This window comes from Delphinapterus leucas, chromosome 3 (genome assembly GCF_059928025.1).
Source record: "Delphinapterus leucas isolate spDelLeu-1000000601 "Yukka" chromosome 3, BTC_Dleu_Yukka2, whole genome shotgun sequence".
In the NCBI taxonomy this organism is placed as follows: Eukaryota; Metazoa; Chordata; class Mammalia; order Artiodactyla; family Monodontidae; genus Delphinapterus; species Delphinapterus leucas.
Window position 1 is genome coordinate 128539480 of NC_143131.1, and position 13890 is coordinate 128553369.

Below are 13890 nucleotides of genomic sequence, written 5' to 3' on the forward strand. Positions count from 1 at the left end.
TTAAAAAATTTATTTATGGCTGTGTTGGGTCTTCGTTTCTGTGTGAGGGCTTTCTCTTAGTTGCAGCAAGTGGGGGTCACTCTTCATCGCGGTGCGCGGGCCTCTCACTGTCACGGCCTCTCTTGTTGCGGAGCACAGGCTCCAGACGCACAGACTCAGTAGTTGTGGCTCACGGGCCTTGTTGCTCCGCGGCATGTGGGATCTTCCCAGACCAGGGCTCCAACCCGTGTCCCCTGCATTGGCAGGCAGATTCTCTACCACTGTGCCACCAGGGAAGCCCCGTAGATGTATTTTTGATGTGTTTGTGGGAGGGACGTGAGCTCCATGTCCTCTTGCGCAGCCATCTTGTTCAGACTCTGACCCAGACCTTCACTCCAGCCATTCTAACAATAATTCAACATATGTGTCCCCATTTCTCTCCCCTTCTCTCCATGGCAGACCCTTCTTTCTCACCCGAACCCACCATCCAAGCTTCAGCAACATTAGTACGACTGGGAGAGAACTTCAGTGTGATCTGCACAGTTCTGAGTGAGCCAGAGGTGGCTGTGGACTTGAGTTGGGAATATCCAGGGCAGAAGGTAAGAGGAGGCAGAGTGTGTATGTGGTGGTGGTGTATCGGGGCAGGGGCGTGGGAGTGAAGGCTTGGGATCAGGGCCAGGAGCCAGAGGGGAGACATGGCTTGACTGGGAATCTGAGCAATCTGCATTCTAGTCCCAACTCTGACACTGCTGCTTTGAGTGACCTTGGGGAAGTCACTTCCTTTTCTGGGCGTCAGTTTCCTCATTTGTCAAGTAGAACTACTTATCAGCTTATTGTATAAAAATATATAATTTGTTTTAATTTGTCTGACAATTATTGAGCACCCACCACAGAGCAGACACTGAACTAGGTGCTGAGACTACAATGACGAATTAAAGAGAAAGATGGCTCCCCCCCGCTTTGCAAGCTTACAGTCTAAATGGGGAGGAAGAAGTGGGAGATGAACAAACACGCTCATCTACACAATACTAAGTGCTCTATCGAGGATACAGTGTGAGAGGGTCTACTGAGATAGTGGTCAGGGGGTCTTCCGAGGTGACACTCAAGCTGAGACCAAAGTGGCCCAAATCCCATGAAAATGGGTCTTGAACAAATGCTCATGCCCTGTGGCTGGGTGTGTATGTGATAGGAAATGGACTAAATGCATTAGTAACTGTATTGTGACCAACCCATGTGGGCCCAGACCTTCCCCAGGTGGTGCTGGTGATGTTCTTTTCTCTCAAAGAACTTAACCCGTAACCTCAAACATCTAAAGAAGAACTGTGCTAATAAACGGTAGGCTACCAACCATGCGGACTTTAGGATTTCTTAAAAGACCTTCCTGGAGGGGCCGGAATTTGAGGTGCAGAGACTTGAAGGTGAGTCCCCCAGAGGCCTTAGGAAGTAGAGAGAGTGAGGTATCATTCTCCCACTTGTCAAAAGTGGAAACTCGAGACCCAACAAAGGGAAAAGAACACCCCGATGGCTTTGCTAGGCCAGCATTTCCACAGACATGTTCCTTGGAATGGCAGAAAACCAAAACAATCATACCACCCCCTTCTCCCAAAAAAAAGCGTCCTTAGGAAAACACTGCCTCTTAAAAGCACGTGCCTTGGAGCTTCAAAACATACAGGGACACGCGTTAGACTCAGTGGTCTGAGTCTCCCCAGTTTCACTTTGCTGGACTATTTACCAAACAATTTTGCCCCTGCTCTGCGGAGGGAACACCCCTTAACATCCCCACAGAAGCAGAGTGCGATAAAACCCACACCGGAAAGTGCCGTTACCTCCTGCTTCTCCTTGAGTCGGGGAGGAGACCCCAGCTTCCCCCCAGGGACTTGAACAGCTTGTTTTTCCACAGAGAACCTGGCCTTTCAGGTGCTCTAACACTGAGGTGTGACCTTGGCCAAGTCGCTCCTCCTTTCCCTGAAGGGGTACATTGTGCCTCTAACCTGCCCGCTGTGCCCCAGTCAGAGGTGGCACCTGGGGCAGCTGATGGACAGGTTTTTTTGTCTCTGCAGCTGGATCCGCCCGCTGATGTCAGTGAGCAGGCCCATGGCGATGTGGACAGGTACTCCAGGAAAGCCAGGTAGGATGCAGGGAACACCCTATATGTGGAAGAGACCTGGGCCGGGGATGCTGGCATTGACACGTGCCAGGCCATGCACCTTCAGGGCCCAGGGACAGCTACCACCCGTGTCCTTGTGTTCCCTTGCTCCCTGGCATCCAGGTGTAGAGCAGTAGGTAGAAGCAGGGGTAGGTGACCGTATGAACCTCGGTGGTTTTGATGCCAAGGAGGTGCCCCTGGCAGAGCAGAAAGAACCTTCACGTTCACCCCCTACACTCTGCCAGCCCATCACTGCTTTCACCTCTTGTTTCAGCCTCATGGCCTCACTCCAGGCCTCACCCTATTCTGACAGCCAGCCTTTATGCCAAGCCTGAGCAAAGCCAGGGCCCGTGGGGCCCCAGTACCTGAGGAGGAGCCCAGAACTGCTGGTGAGTCCCCCCAGGCCCCAGGACTTACTCCTCAAGGATCCCTGCCCCTAGCAGAGGCCTTGAGTAAGGACCCACCTCCACCCTCTCCCAGAAAAACAGGGGCCAAATCAAGGCAGCACGTGTTTTTTTTTGTTTGTTTTTGTTTTTTTGTGGTACGTGGGCCTCTCACTGTCGTGGCCTCTCCCATTGCAGAGCACAGGCTCCGGATGCGCAGGCTCAGCGGCCATGGCTCACGGGCCCAGCCGCTCCGCGGCATGTGGGATCTTCCCAGACCGGGGCATGAACCTGTGTCCCCTGGATCGGCAGGCGGACCCTCAACCACTGGGCCACCAGGGAAGCCCTATCACGTGTTTTTTAGTTTCCATAGCTTGCCTGCCCCAGGGTGAGGGTAGGACCTCGGTTCACCTCCTCACAACCACCACGGGCTGCATGAGGGAAACCCCACTTCCCACAACCTGCCCCTTCTCCAGCCCTCAACTCTCTCAATTAGAACGATGTTTTCTAAAGTGCATTCTGCAGCCTGAAGTGCTCAGGTTGGGGGAGAAACTTGGTCAAAGATGTTTAGGAGATGCTGGACGCTTTGCTTCCTCCTTGGGAGTTTGCAGTGCATGTTAGCATCTTAAAGGCTCTGAGAAATCCTGCGGTTTGCAGAGCTGTTTAACTTGAGTGAACCTAGAGTTTCCCAAATTACTTGGCTACCCATTCTTTTCTTGGTTGTGACCATTAACGTCCAATGAACTAGCCTATCCTAGTCAGCCTTTGGGAAAAGTTATAGGAAGAAGTATGTGTGTGTTTCACTCCAGAGCTGTCCCCAAGGCTCCTGGAAAACCTGTTTGCCCAGGGCTGAAGAAACAGAGTCACATCTGAACCCCTAGAACTAGAAATGGATGAAGCCCACATCTGGGGGAATGAAGAAGGCAGTCTGGGATGACAGAGGAAACCTCAGTTCCTGTGAGTTGACGTTTCCTACGTGATGGTCCGGGGGGCTGGGGGACCCCAGGCATGGCCCATTGGCTCCTGTGATCTCAGTTTGCTCTCTGCTAAAGCTGGGTAAGAACCTGCTTTGAGGATCTTTTGCAGATCAAGGAGAGAGGTGTGTATGAAAGCATTTAATTAAAATGCTTATACAGGGGTGGGATTGTTATTGGTTCCAGATGACCCAACGCTTCCTGAGAAGAATCTTGAATCCACAGACAGTCAGGATTGGACAGGCCTGCTGGGGTTAGTTATTCGAGCCACCCCTTTGCACTGACGGGGAGGCTGAGGGCCAGGATCCGTGGGCCTGGGGTCAGGGGTGGTAGAAGGAATTAAGTGGAGAGCAGGAATGAAAGAGAGCACTGGTAAGGGTGGGGGGCAGTCAGAGCAAGGAGGAGAAAGACCAAGTCTGAGACATGACCTCCCAGAGCCTGGGGAGGAAGAAAAAGTATGATAAGGTGAAACCTGGATGACAGGTGAGGCCCTAGTCCTGGCTCTGCTGGTCCCACTCCCCACCTTGGTTTCCTCATCAGTACAGGAATGAGGTTCCAGCTCTGGCTGTCGAGGGTACTTAGATCCACTAGGTGGCCCCCGTGTCCTGACGGCACTGAGGCCGAGGGACCGGGAGTGCAGGGCAGTGAGCCTTGCCCGGTCCAGGAGCAGCAGCTCTGCCGGTAACCCCTAGACTGACCGGATTCCGGGCCTGGGACCGGTGCCATGCCCGATTCACTGCCCAGTCGGCAGGGCCTCCAGTGCCCCCCTCCCAGCCACTCACCCTCCCCAGTTTGATTCACAGCATGTGGCCCCTGTCCTCCCCTGCCCCCCAGCCCCTAGTCTAAACTTCAGACAAGCCTAGAATGGGACACTAGGGCCGTCTGTTCAGTTCCCCCAACCGGTTCAGAGGCTGAGAAAAGGCCGGGGCGGGAGTGGGGCTTGGGGGGATGGCTGCGGGAAGTGAGGACCAGTGGGTTGTCTCCTCTTGGTCAGATGACCAATATGGCATGGCTGCCCCTGGGGAAGGCCTCAGAACCCCCCGATCTGAACAGACAGAAGGGGAGGGAGGAAAGGGCTCTTCTCGCTTGTCCCCTGCGCCAACTTGAGGGGGCCTCCGAAGCCCCGAGGGTGAGTCTACGCGGCCCAAGCCCCCAGGGCTGACTGGCCGCACATCCTGGCTCCCCATCTCACTCCCACCCTTGTCCCCTCCTAGGGACAAGAGGCCCCTGCTGTTTTCTCTGCCAAGTCCTCGAGAGAAAGCTGTGACCACAGCATCCCGGCGGTCCAGGCGCTATGTGGCGAGGTAGGAGACCTCAGTGGGGGTGAGAGAGGCCAGCGGGAAGGCGGGGGAGGCGTCGGCCCCGAGGACCCGGTACAGCAGCTGCTCCTTCTCCTGCTGGAGCTGCCGGCGCAACTGCGACTCCTTCTCCAGGGCCTCTCGGGCGAGAAGCAGGTCCTCAGAGAGCTGCCTGTGGACACAGACAGAGCCCAGGGTTGCCTGCGGGGAACCGCCCCTCGGGGTCTCCATCAACTGCAGTGACCAGCCCACTTCTCCAGGAAGCCTTCCCCGGGGGCCCACCGCCCCGTCTGCCTGTCCCAAAAGGCAACTCTGTTTGTCTCCATCCTGGCTAAGTGGGCTCCATGGGAAAGCCCAATCCAGGAAGAAGGAAAGGAAGCTTAGGGTTCAAGAGGCCCGATGAATGAATGAATCAGTTGTAAGGGATCCGTAAATGAGAACTAAGATCACGTGTCGGGTGTAATTTGTTGGTCTGTTGAAAAAAAAGCTTTGACGGCCTAGACACAGCCCCCGCCAAGCCCCACTCCCACCCTGGCCTTTTCTCAGCCTCTGAACCAGTTGGGGGAACTGAACAGACGGCCCTGGTGTCCCATTCTAGGCTTGTCTGAAGTTTAGCAGACAGCTCTGGGTTCAGATCTGCTCCACCACTGAGACGTGTAACTCTGGACAAGGTATTCACTCTTGGTGAATTTGTAAAATGGGAATGATAACAGGACTGGCTGTTAGAGTAATTACGAGGATTAGATGAGATAATGTGTAGTCAACAAATTACATCTGACACATGATCTTAGCTCTTATTTACGGATCCCTTACAACCGATTCATTCATTCATTTGGCCTCTTGAACCCTACGCTTCCTGTTCCTTCTTCCTGGATTGGGCTTTCCCATGAAGCCCACTTAGCCAGGATGGAGACAAACAGATATTAATCAGCCCTGTGACTTCTGTTTCCGGGCAGAGCCGGTCCTTTGGGATTTCCCTTTGCTGACCCCCCAAGCAAAGAGGAGCCGCATTCCCCAGACCGGCCTGGGCCCACGTCAATCCATTCCCAGGGCCTCTTGGAGACTCTCCCAACTGGAAGTTCACAAAAAAAGCGGTGGGGATGGGAGGAGGGGGGTGGGAGCAGCTACCTGGACACAGCCATCTGGTTGCGGCCTCGGGCATGGAGGTCCTCGTTCTCCTGCTGCAGGGTGGTGATTTTCTCCTCCAACAGCAGGTTTTTTTCTTTCTGTGACAAATAAGAGCGAGCTCAGAAAGCCACCAACCTCACTCGACACAATGTGTGCTGTCACCTCCCTCTTATCTGTGCTCACTGAAAACACTGATTTACTTGAGACCAAATGTCACATTTCGTGAAGCAGTAAGATTACTTGGAACAATACAGCTAAGGCATGAACACAGGACTGCCAGCTTTTCACTTTGCCAGATGAGTATTAAAAAAAGAAGAGCGCCACTACTATTTAAAATCTCCATCAGCTCACAAGAGTATTTTGGTTCTCCAAAAGTCAGAAGTATCTAACGTATAAAAATGTAAGTGTATCTGTTATGCTATTCCACAGAAATGGTTGAAAAAAATTTATAGGGAAGCTCTGAGATGGTCTGATTTAAAATTTAGGTTGTGCGCCACACAAGAGGACAGGGAACTTCTTCCAGGACAACGTAACATAATCCGTTTGGATTCAACCCTAGGTTCCCAAGGCCTCCCTTCTCCTGGAGACAAAGCCACCTGTGTCCCCAATGCCCACCACTGCCCAGGCCTGTCCTTGCTGACTCTGGCTTTCCAAATCTGTCTGACTTCTTTTTTTCAGCCTTGACTCCTTCCTCAGCCCCTGCCCAACCTGTGACATCTGCCAGCCCCTCCTGATTAGCCCGGCTACCTGCCCAGCGTCACCCAAGTGACAGCAACATGAGCAGTCAAGAAATGTATAGGACCCGGATGACAAGGAGGCACTGTTGGACCCAGACCAGCCTCAGCGGCTCAAGGGCCAGCACAGGTGGCAGGTCACAGCTGGTATGGACCAGGCTGGGCCCTCCTCAAAGTGCCTTCCCTCTGCACACCTGACAGAGTAAGTGCCCAGAAAGTAGAAGCATGAGCTGCCCCCGCTACCATCCCCCACCAGCCGCTGCCAGCCACGGACCACTGTCTCCATGAGGATGAGCCGCTTGTCTAGCTCGTGGATTCGCTCGTTCTTCATCTCGATGACAAAGTGTAAGCTCTCCAGCTCCTGCTCCCAGAACTGGCTGGGGCTCCCGTACTCCTAGACAGGAGCACAGAGCGATCTCAGCAGACCATCCGGCAGAGGGGGCAGCGGGGCACGGGCGACCTCCCTCCTACCCACTCTGCCCCCAGCTCTGACTCTCACAAGTCACCTCCCTCTCTTGGCCCATGGAAAGTGCTTAATGCGCTTTACCTCACTCTATTCAATAGTGCATGCTGTGCTCACACCATCACAGATGGGGACACCGTGGTTCACAGAGGTCAAGTCGCTTGTGCTAAGTGGTAGGTTTGCTCTTTGCACCTAGTTCTGAGTCCAGAGCCTGAGCACTTGACCATCCCATATGCCTCTCTCTGAACCTTACCTTCCCCCTCAGTGACATGGGGACACTGTTTCTTCCAGACCCTTGTGAAGGAAAGAGTGTCAGGTCTGAACCCTGTCCTTGAAGAGGGACTGGCCTTTCCTGTTGCCCAGACCTGGACCTCCCTGGAGATGGAAGGAGAAGCTGCGGGTGAACTGCTGCCTACCTGGATGTGCTTCTTGTAGTCTTGGCTTAGGATGGACTCCTCTACCCTCTTCACCTTGGCCTGGAAGGCCTCCAGCTGTGCGGTCAGTCTGTCAGTGGTCTCCTGGAGAAGGGAGTGGGATGGAGATGATGAAACCCTGGCCCATAAGGCTGGAGGTGGACTTCTCCACCCCACAGAGAGGGGTCAGTATTGGGTTCTTCAGTCTGTCGTTGCTCTGCCCAACAGTGCAGGCTCTAGCTACTTCAACCACTGCCCGAAACACACAGCCCCACCTCTCCATACCCTTGGGGACGATGTCAGGGTATTCAAGGCCAGTGGTAGTCTGGCATTCAAAACACATGCAAACCGGGCTCGGTGTCCTTGCCCTTTCTCTTCTCTCACTGCTCCCTCTACACGCCTTCTCCTGCAGCCAACATCACATCACTCTTCCAGCTGCCAGGTGCATTCCTGTCTCCATACTGCTCCCCTGCCAAGGGTTTCTTCCACCCGAACCTTGCCCATTGCCTTTAGGGTAGTGCACCCCCTTACTATGACTCACAGACTCCCACCGCTTGGTCCTTGCCTCCCTCTCTGGCCTCAGCTATCTCCCACTTATACTCTATACCCAGTCATCTTGGACTTGTTTCAGTTCCACAGGTACTCTATATTTTTTCCCTTTCCTCCAAGGCTTTAAACACTTTTTATTTTATTTTTCCTACCTAAGGCACTCTTCCTACCCTTCTTCATCTGAAAAATTCTAACCCACCCTCAGACTCCAGCTTAGATCTCAATCCCTCTTGGAAGTCCCTGACCAGCCAGATTGGGTCGGACACCTCCTCTCCTGCTTCCACAGGTCCCTGTGCATCCACCCATCGCTCTAATCACACTGTGGCACCAGGCCCATGAAGTCTCCAAGATGCTCCCAGCGGTCCTTGAAAAACAGGCCAACCCTTACCTCAGACCAAGTCCTCCTGAGCTAATATAATAGTGTGGTGGCCACATCACAGAGACTGACATGGCCCAACCCGTCTCACCTGCAGGGCCGCCTTGGCCTCCTGGAAGGAGTGGGTAAGGGCTTCTTTATCCTGCTCATGGGAGGCCTGGAGGACTGGAGGGAAAGGAGACCACTGTGAGCTCAGATCCCTGACACTTCACCCTAAAGCTGTCCGACAGGCCCCATGAGCTTCAGAGAGCCCAGGTGACCCCCTGGGATCATGGGGACCAGGAGTCTGAGGATGCTTTTATTCCTGCTCCTACCTCATGGGCTTGGGGATGTACCAGAACTATAGTAGATATTTAATAGAAGCTCATGGAAGGGGAAACAAATGAGACCCTGGGAAGAACTGTGAACCCTACCAGATTGTGGGTGCCACCCACACCTGGCTGAGGGGAAGATCCAAAGATCTGCGGCAGGCTGTTAATCTCAGGCCACAGCATGCTGTGGAAAATGCACAGGGTCAGTGTTCTATAAGTTGGGTTAGCCAAATCACAAAATCATTGACTCATCAGTTGTCAAACTGTGGCACAAAACTACAGTGAGTACATTAGATTTGGGGCCAGGAAATCTACCTGGTCCTAATTCTGCTTCTCTAAAACTGAGAAACCTGGAGGAGATCACTTGAAATACCTAAAACTCCTGTTGACTCAGTTGTGAAACGGGTCAAAAGAAGCCTGGCCTAGTTGTCTCTAAGGGGTGAGAAAAGGACATGCAAGGGCTCTCCAGGCTGGGCAGTGCTGTGCAGAGCTGGACTTATCGCTCTCCAAATTCACGGAGTTTACTTTTCATCCTGCCTCCTCTACAAAGTTCCTTTTGGAAAATTCCAACCTTCTCTTGGCTGAGAGAAGATAAGAGGGAAATGACTAGTCACTGGGTGGGATGGGAAATAGGACAGACAACAGGAAAGTGTAGTACAGCCAAAGGCCCAGGTATATAAGGGGCCTGTGTCACAGTGGGCAGTGACACAAGGAAAAGAATGTTCAGTAACATAAATGTGATCGAGCTGTCAAAAATGGATAAGATCAGCTATATAAAAACCACAGGCTTAATTTTTATAAATTATGGGCTTAATTAATTGGCCTATCAAGACAGGTTTGTTTCCAGGTAAGATGGAGGAAGCACACTCCATGCAGTCTACTGAATTTAGCTATAAAACCAGGACAGAATGAATGGAACAACTATTTTCAGACTCTGAAAGGTAAACGGTAGCAGGCAGACTGGGCAAGAAGATCAGAATTCAAAGTACCACTCAACCAGTACATTTAATTTAAACAAGACCCAGAATCTGATGTATTCAAACATCCAATGTATCCAGAATGCAATACAAAATTGCTCAGCTTGCACTTCTCAATACTCAGCATACAAAGAAGTGGGAAAATCTCAATCCTCCTGAGAAAAGACATTCAACAGATGCCAACAGTGAGGTGCCACAGATGTTGGAATTATTAAGGGACTTTAAGGAAGCCACTATACAAATGCTCTGAAATAAGGGCGAACACTCTTCAAAAGGATGGAAAACTAGAAAGTGTAATCAAACATTAAAACTAGGAGGGGGCTTCCCTGGTGGTGCAGTGGTTGAGAGTCTGCCTGTTAATGCAGGGGACACGGGTTCGAGCCCTGGTCTGGGAGGATCCCACATGCCGCGGAGCAACTAGGCCCGTGAGCCACAACTACTGAGCCTGCGCGTCTGGAGCCTGTGCTCCGCAACAAGAGAGGCCGCCATAGTGAGAGGCCCGCGCACCGCGATGAAGAGTGGCCCCCGCTTGTCACAACTAGAGAAAGCCCTCGCACAGAAACGAAGGCCCAACACAGCCAAAAATAAATTAATTAATTAATAAACTCCTACCCCCAACATCTTCTTAAAAAAGAAAAAAAAGGAGGGAATTTTACAACAAAAAAATGAAGTAAAAAACTCACTTGGTGGGCTCAATAGAAGAACAGAAATGACATAAAAAAGAGCTAGTGAACTTTTGAAGATCAATAGAAATTACCCAATCTGAAAGAAAGTGAAAAAATATTGGAAAAAAATGGACAGAGCCTCAGGAACCCAAAAGATAATCCCAGGATATCTGACATTTGAGTCAAAGACTCAGAAAGGATGCAGCGCAGAAAAACTATAGGAAGGAATGGTTGAATGCTTCCCAAATTTGGCAAAACATAATCCTACAGATTAAAGATGCTCACTGAACATCAAAGTAAACCCAACGAAATCCACACTCAGACATATCATTTTTAAAAACGAATAACAATCAGCCATAAAAAGAAACGAAATTGAGTTATTTGTAGCAAGGTGGATGGACCTAGAGACTCATACAGAGTGAAGTAAGTCAAAGAGAAAAACAAATACCGTATGCTAACACATATATATGGAATCTAAAAAAAAAGGTTATGAAGAACCTAGGGGCAGGACAGGAATAAAGACGCAGATGTAGAGAATGGACTTGAGGAGGGGGAAGGGGAAGGTGGGACAAAATGAGAGAGTGGCATGGACTTATATATACTACCAAATGTAAAATAGATAGCTAATGGAAAACAGCTGCATAGCACAGGGAGATCAGCTTAGTACTTTGTGTCCACCTAGAGGGGTGGAATAGGGAGGGTGGGAGGGAGAGGCAAGAGGGAGGAGATACGGGGATATATGTATATGTATAGCTGCTTCACTTTGTTATAAAGCAGAAACTAACACACCATTGTAAAGCAATTATACTCCAATAAAGGTGTTAAAAAAAACTAATAAAAAATCTGGAACAGAATCAAAGAAAAATGGTGCATTACATAGAAGAAGTAAGTTTGAATGAGTTGTGGATTTCTCATTAGAAAGCTTAGAGACTAGAAGGCATAAGAACATTTTAAAACTGCTGAAATAAAAGAACCGTAAATCAAGAATCCTATCTTCAGTAAAAATATCCTTCAGGAAAGAAGGTGAAATAAAGACATTCTAGATGAAGAAACACTAAAAATTCATCACCAATGGACCTGCTCTAAAAGAACTGCTCAAGGAAATTCTTTAAATAGAAGGCAAATGGTACCAGAGGGCTACTTGAAACTTCAGGAATTTAGGAAGAACAACAGAACTGGTAAACACCTGGGTAAATGTAATAGACTATTCTTTTTCCTTTGAGCTCTTTAAAATATGATGGGTAAAAGCAAAAATTATAACATTGTCTGACGGGGTATTCAGTGTATGCAGATGTAATACATAAGACTAAGTACAACAAAAAGGAGAGATGATGGACCTATATGATGATAAGGTTTGTACATTCCACTTGAACTGGTAAGATATTAATTCTAAGTAGACTGTTACACATATTGTAATTCTTAGTGCAATCACTAATACATACATACACATACACACATATATACATACACAAAGAGATACAGTAAAAGAGAATAGGGGGGCTTCCCTGGTGGCAAAGTGGTTGAGAATCTGCCTGCTAATGCAGGGGACACGGGTTCAAGCCCTGGTCTGGGAGGATCCCACATGCCGCGGAGCAACTAGGCCCGTGAGCCACAACTACTGAGCCTGCCTGGAGCCTGTGTTCCGCAACAAGAGAGGCCGCGATAGTGAGAGGCCCGCGCACCGCGACGAAGAGTGGCCCCGCTTGCCACAACTACAGAAAGCCCTCGCACAGAAACGAAGACCCAACACAGCAAAAATTAATTAATTAATAAACTCCTACCCCCAACATCTAAAAAAAAAAAAAAAGAGAATAGGTAAGTTAAAAAGGAATACTAAAAAATGTTCAGATACTCCAGAAGAAAGCAGGGAAGGGAAAATAGAGGATAAAAAACAGAACAAACAGAAGACAAACACCAAAACGACATCCATATCAATAACAACATTAAACTGCCTAAACACTACAAATAAAAGAAACCCCAACTATGTGCTATTGACACGATATAACACCTACTTTTTTTGTTTGTTTTTGGCCGTGCCGTGAGGCTCACAGGATCTTAGTTCCCCGACCAGGGATCGAACCCATGCCCTCAGCAGTGAAAGCACAGAGTTGTAGCCACTGGACCACCAGGGTCCCTACAAAAACCTGCGTTAAATATGTCATAGGTGGGTTAAAAGTAAGAATGGAAAAGAAACATTTAAGAATAAGGAAGATTCTCGGGACTTCCCTGGTGGTGCAGTGGTTAAGAATCCACCTCCCACTGCAGGGGATGCGGGTTCGATCCCTGGTCAGGGAACTAGATCTTACATGCATGCCACAACTAAGGAGCCTGTGAGCTGCAACTAAGGAGCTGGTGAGCCGCAACTAAGGAGCCCTCCTGCTGCGATTAAGACCTGGCACAACCAAAAAATAAGTAAATTAAATTTAAAAAAAAAAGAATAAGGTAGATTCTCAGGGATGAAGATGTACACTACATCATGATAAAGGGGTCCATTCTCCAGGAAGACATAACAAACCTTAAATATTTATACATGAACAGTCATTCTTCAAATTACATGAAGCAAAAACTGACAGAACTGAAAGGAGAAACAAATACACAATTACAGTTGAAGACGTCAACACTCCTCAGTATTTGATAGAAGAGGTAGACAGACAGTAAAAATATAAACTGAACAATACTGTCAGTGACTTGTTTTAATTGATTCATTTATAAAATACTCAATACACATTCTTTCCAAGTGCACATGAAACTTTCACAAGATAGACCATATCCTGAATCATAAAACAAGCTGAAAAATATTATAAAAGAAATGAAATACAAACTGTGTTCTCTGACCATAATGGAATCAAACTGGAAACCAGTAAAGAGAACTAGAAAATGTCCAAACACTTGGAAGGAAATACACTTCTAAATATTCAGTGAGCCAAAGAGGAAGTCTCAAGGTAATCTCCCCTGAATATATTTTGAACTGAACAAAAATAAAAATATAAAACATCAATTTGTAGGATGCAGATAATGCAGTGCTGAGGGGGAAATTTATAGCACCAAGTGCTTATGTTAGAAAAGGAGATAGGTCTCAAATCAATAAACTTCTAGTTTAAGAAACTAGAAAAAAAAAGAGCTAACTAGATACAAAGCAAGCAAGCAGGAGGAAGGAAATAAAAAGAGAAGTCAGTGAGATTGAAAATAGAAAAATAGGAAAAAGAAATCAATGGAACCGAAAGCTGATTCTTGGAAAGGATTAATAAAATTGATAAACCTCAAGCAAGACTGACAGAGAAAAAAAATTAAATGCACAGATTACCAATTACAGAAACTTAAGAGGGGATAGCATTATAGATACAGAAGATATTTAAAACAATACTAAGGGACCACTATGAACAATTCCTACGCACATAAACTTGACAACTTAGATAAAGAGTACCAATTACTGAAAAACTACAAACTTCCAAAACTCATCCAAGAAAAAATACATAACCTGGACATTCCTCTAA

At 48.7% G+C, this 13890-nt stretch overlaps 1 protein-coding gene across 1 annotated transcript in view; it reads right to left on the reverse strand.

Moving 5' to 3' along the window:
* Positions 1-3608: 3608 nt before the first annotated feature.
* CCDC69 (coiled-coil domain containing 69) overlaps positions 3609-13890 on the reverse strand; it is a 36473-nt gene continuing 26191 nt past the window's right edge. Inside the window, exons 5-9 of the mRNA XM_022589927.3 lie at positions 8535-8608; positions 7522-7623; positions 6917-7036; positions 5909-6006; positions 3609-4952 (exon numbers count right to left, since the gene is read on the reverse strand). Of these exons, the coding sequence (XP_022445635.2) occupies positions 4775-4952; positions 5909-6006; positions 6917-7036; positions 7522-7623; positions 8535-8608 (572 nt within the window). The 3' untranslated portion in view covers positions 3609-4774. The remainder of the gene's footprint in view (positions 4953-5908; positions 6007-6916; positions 7037-7521; positions 7624-8534; positions 8609-13890) is intronic.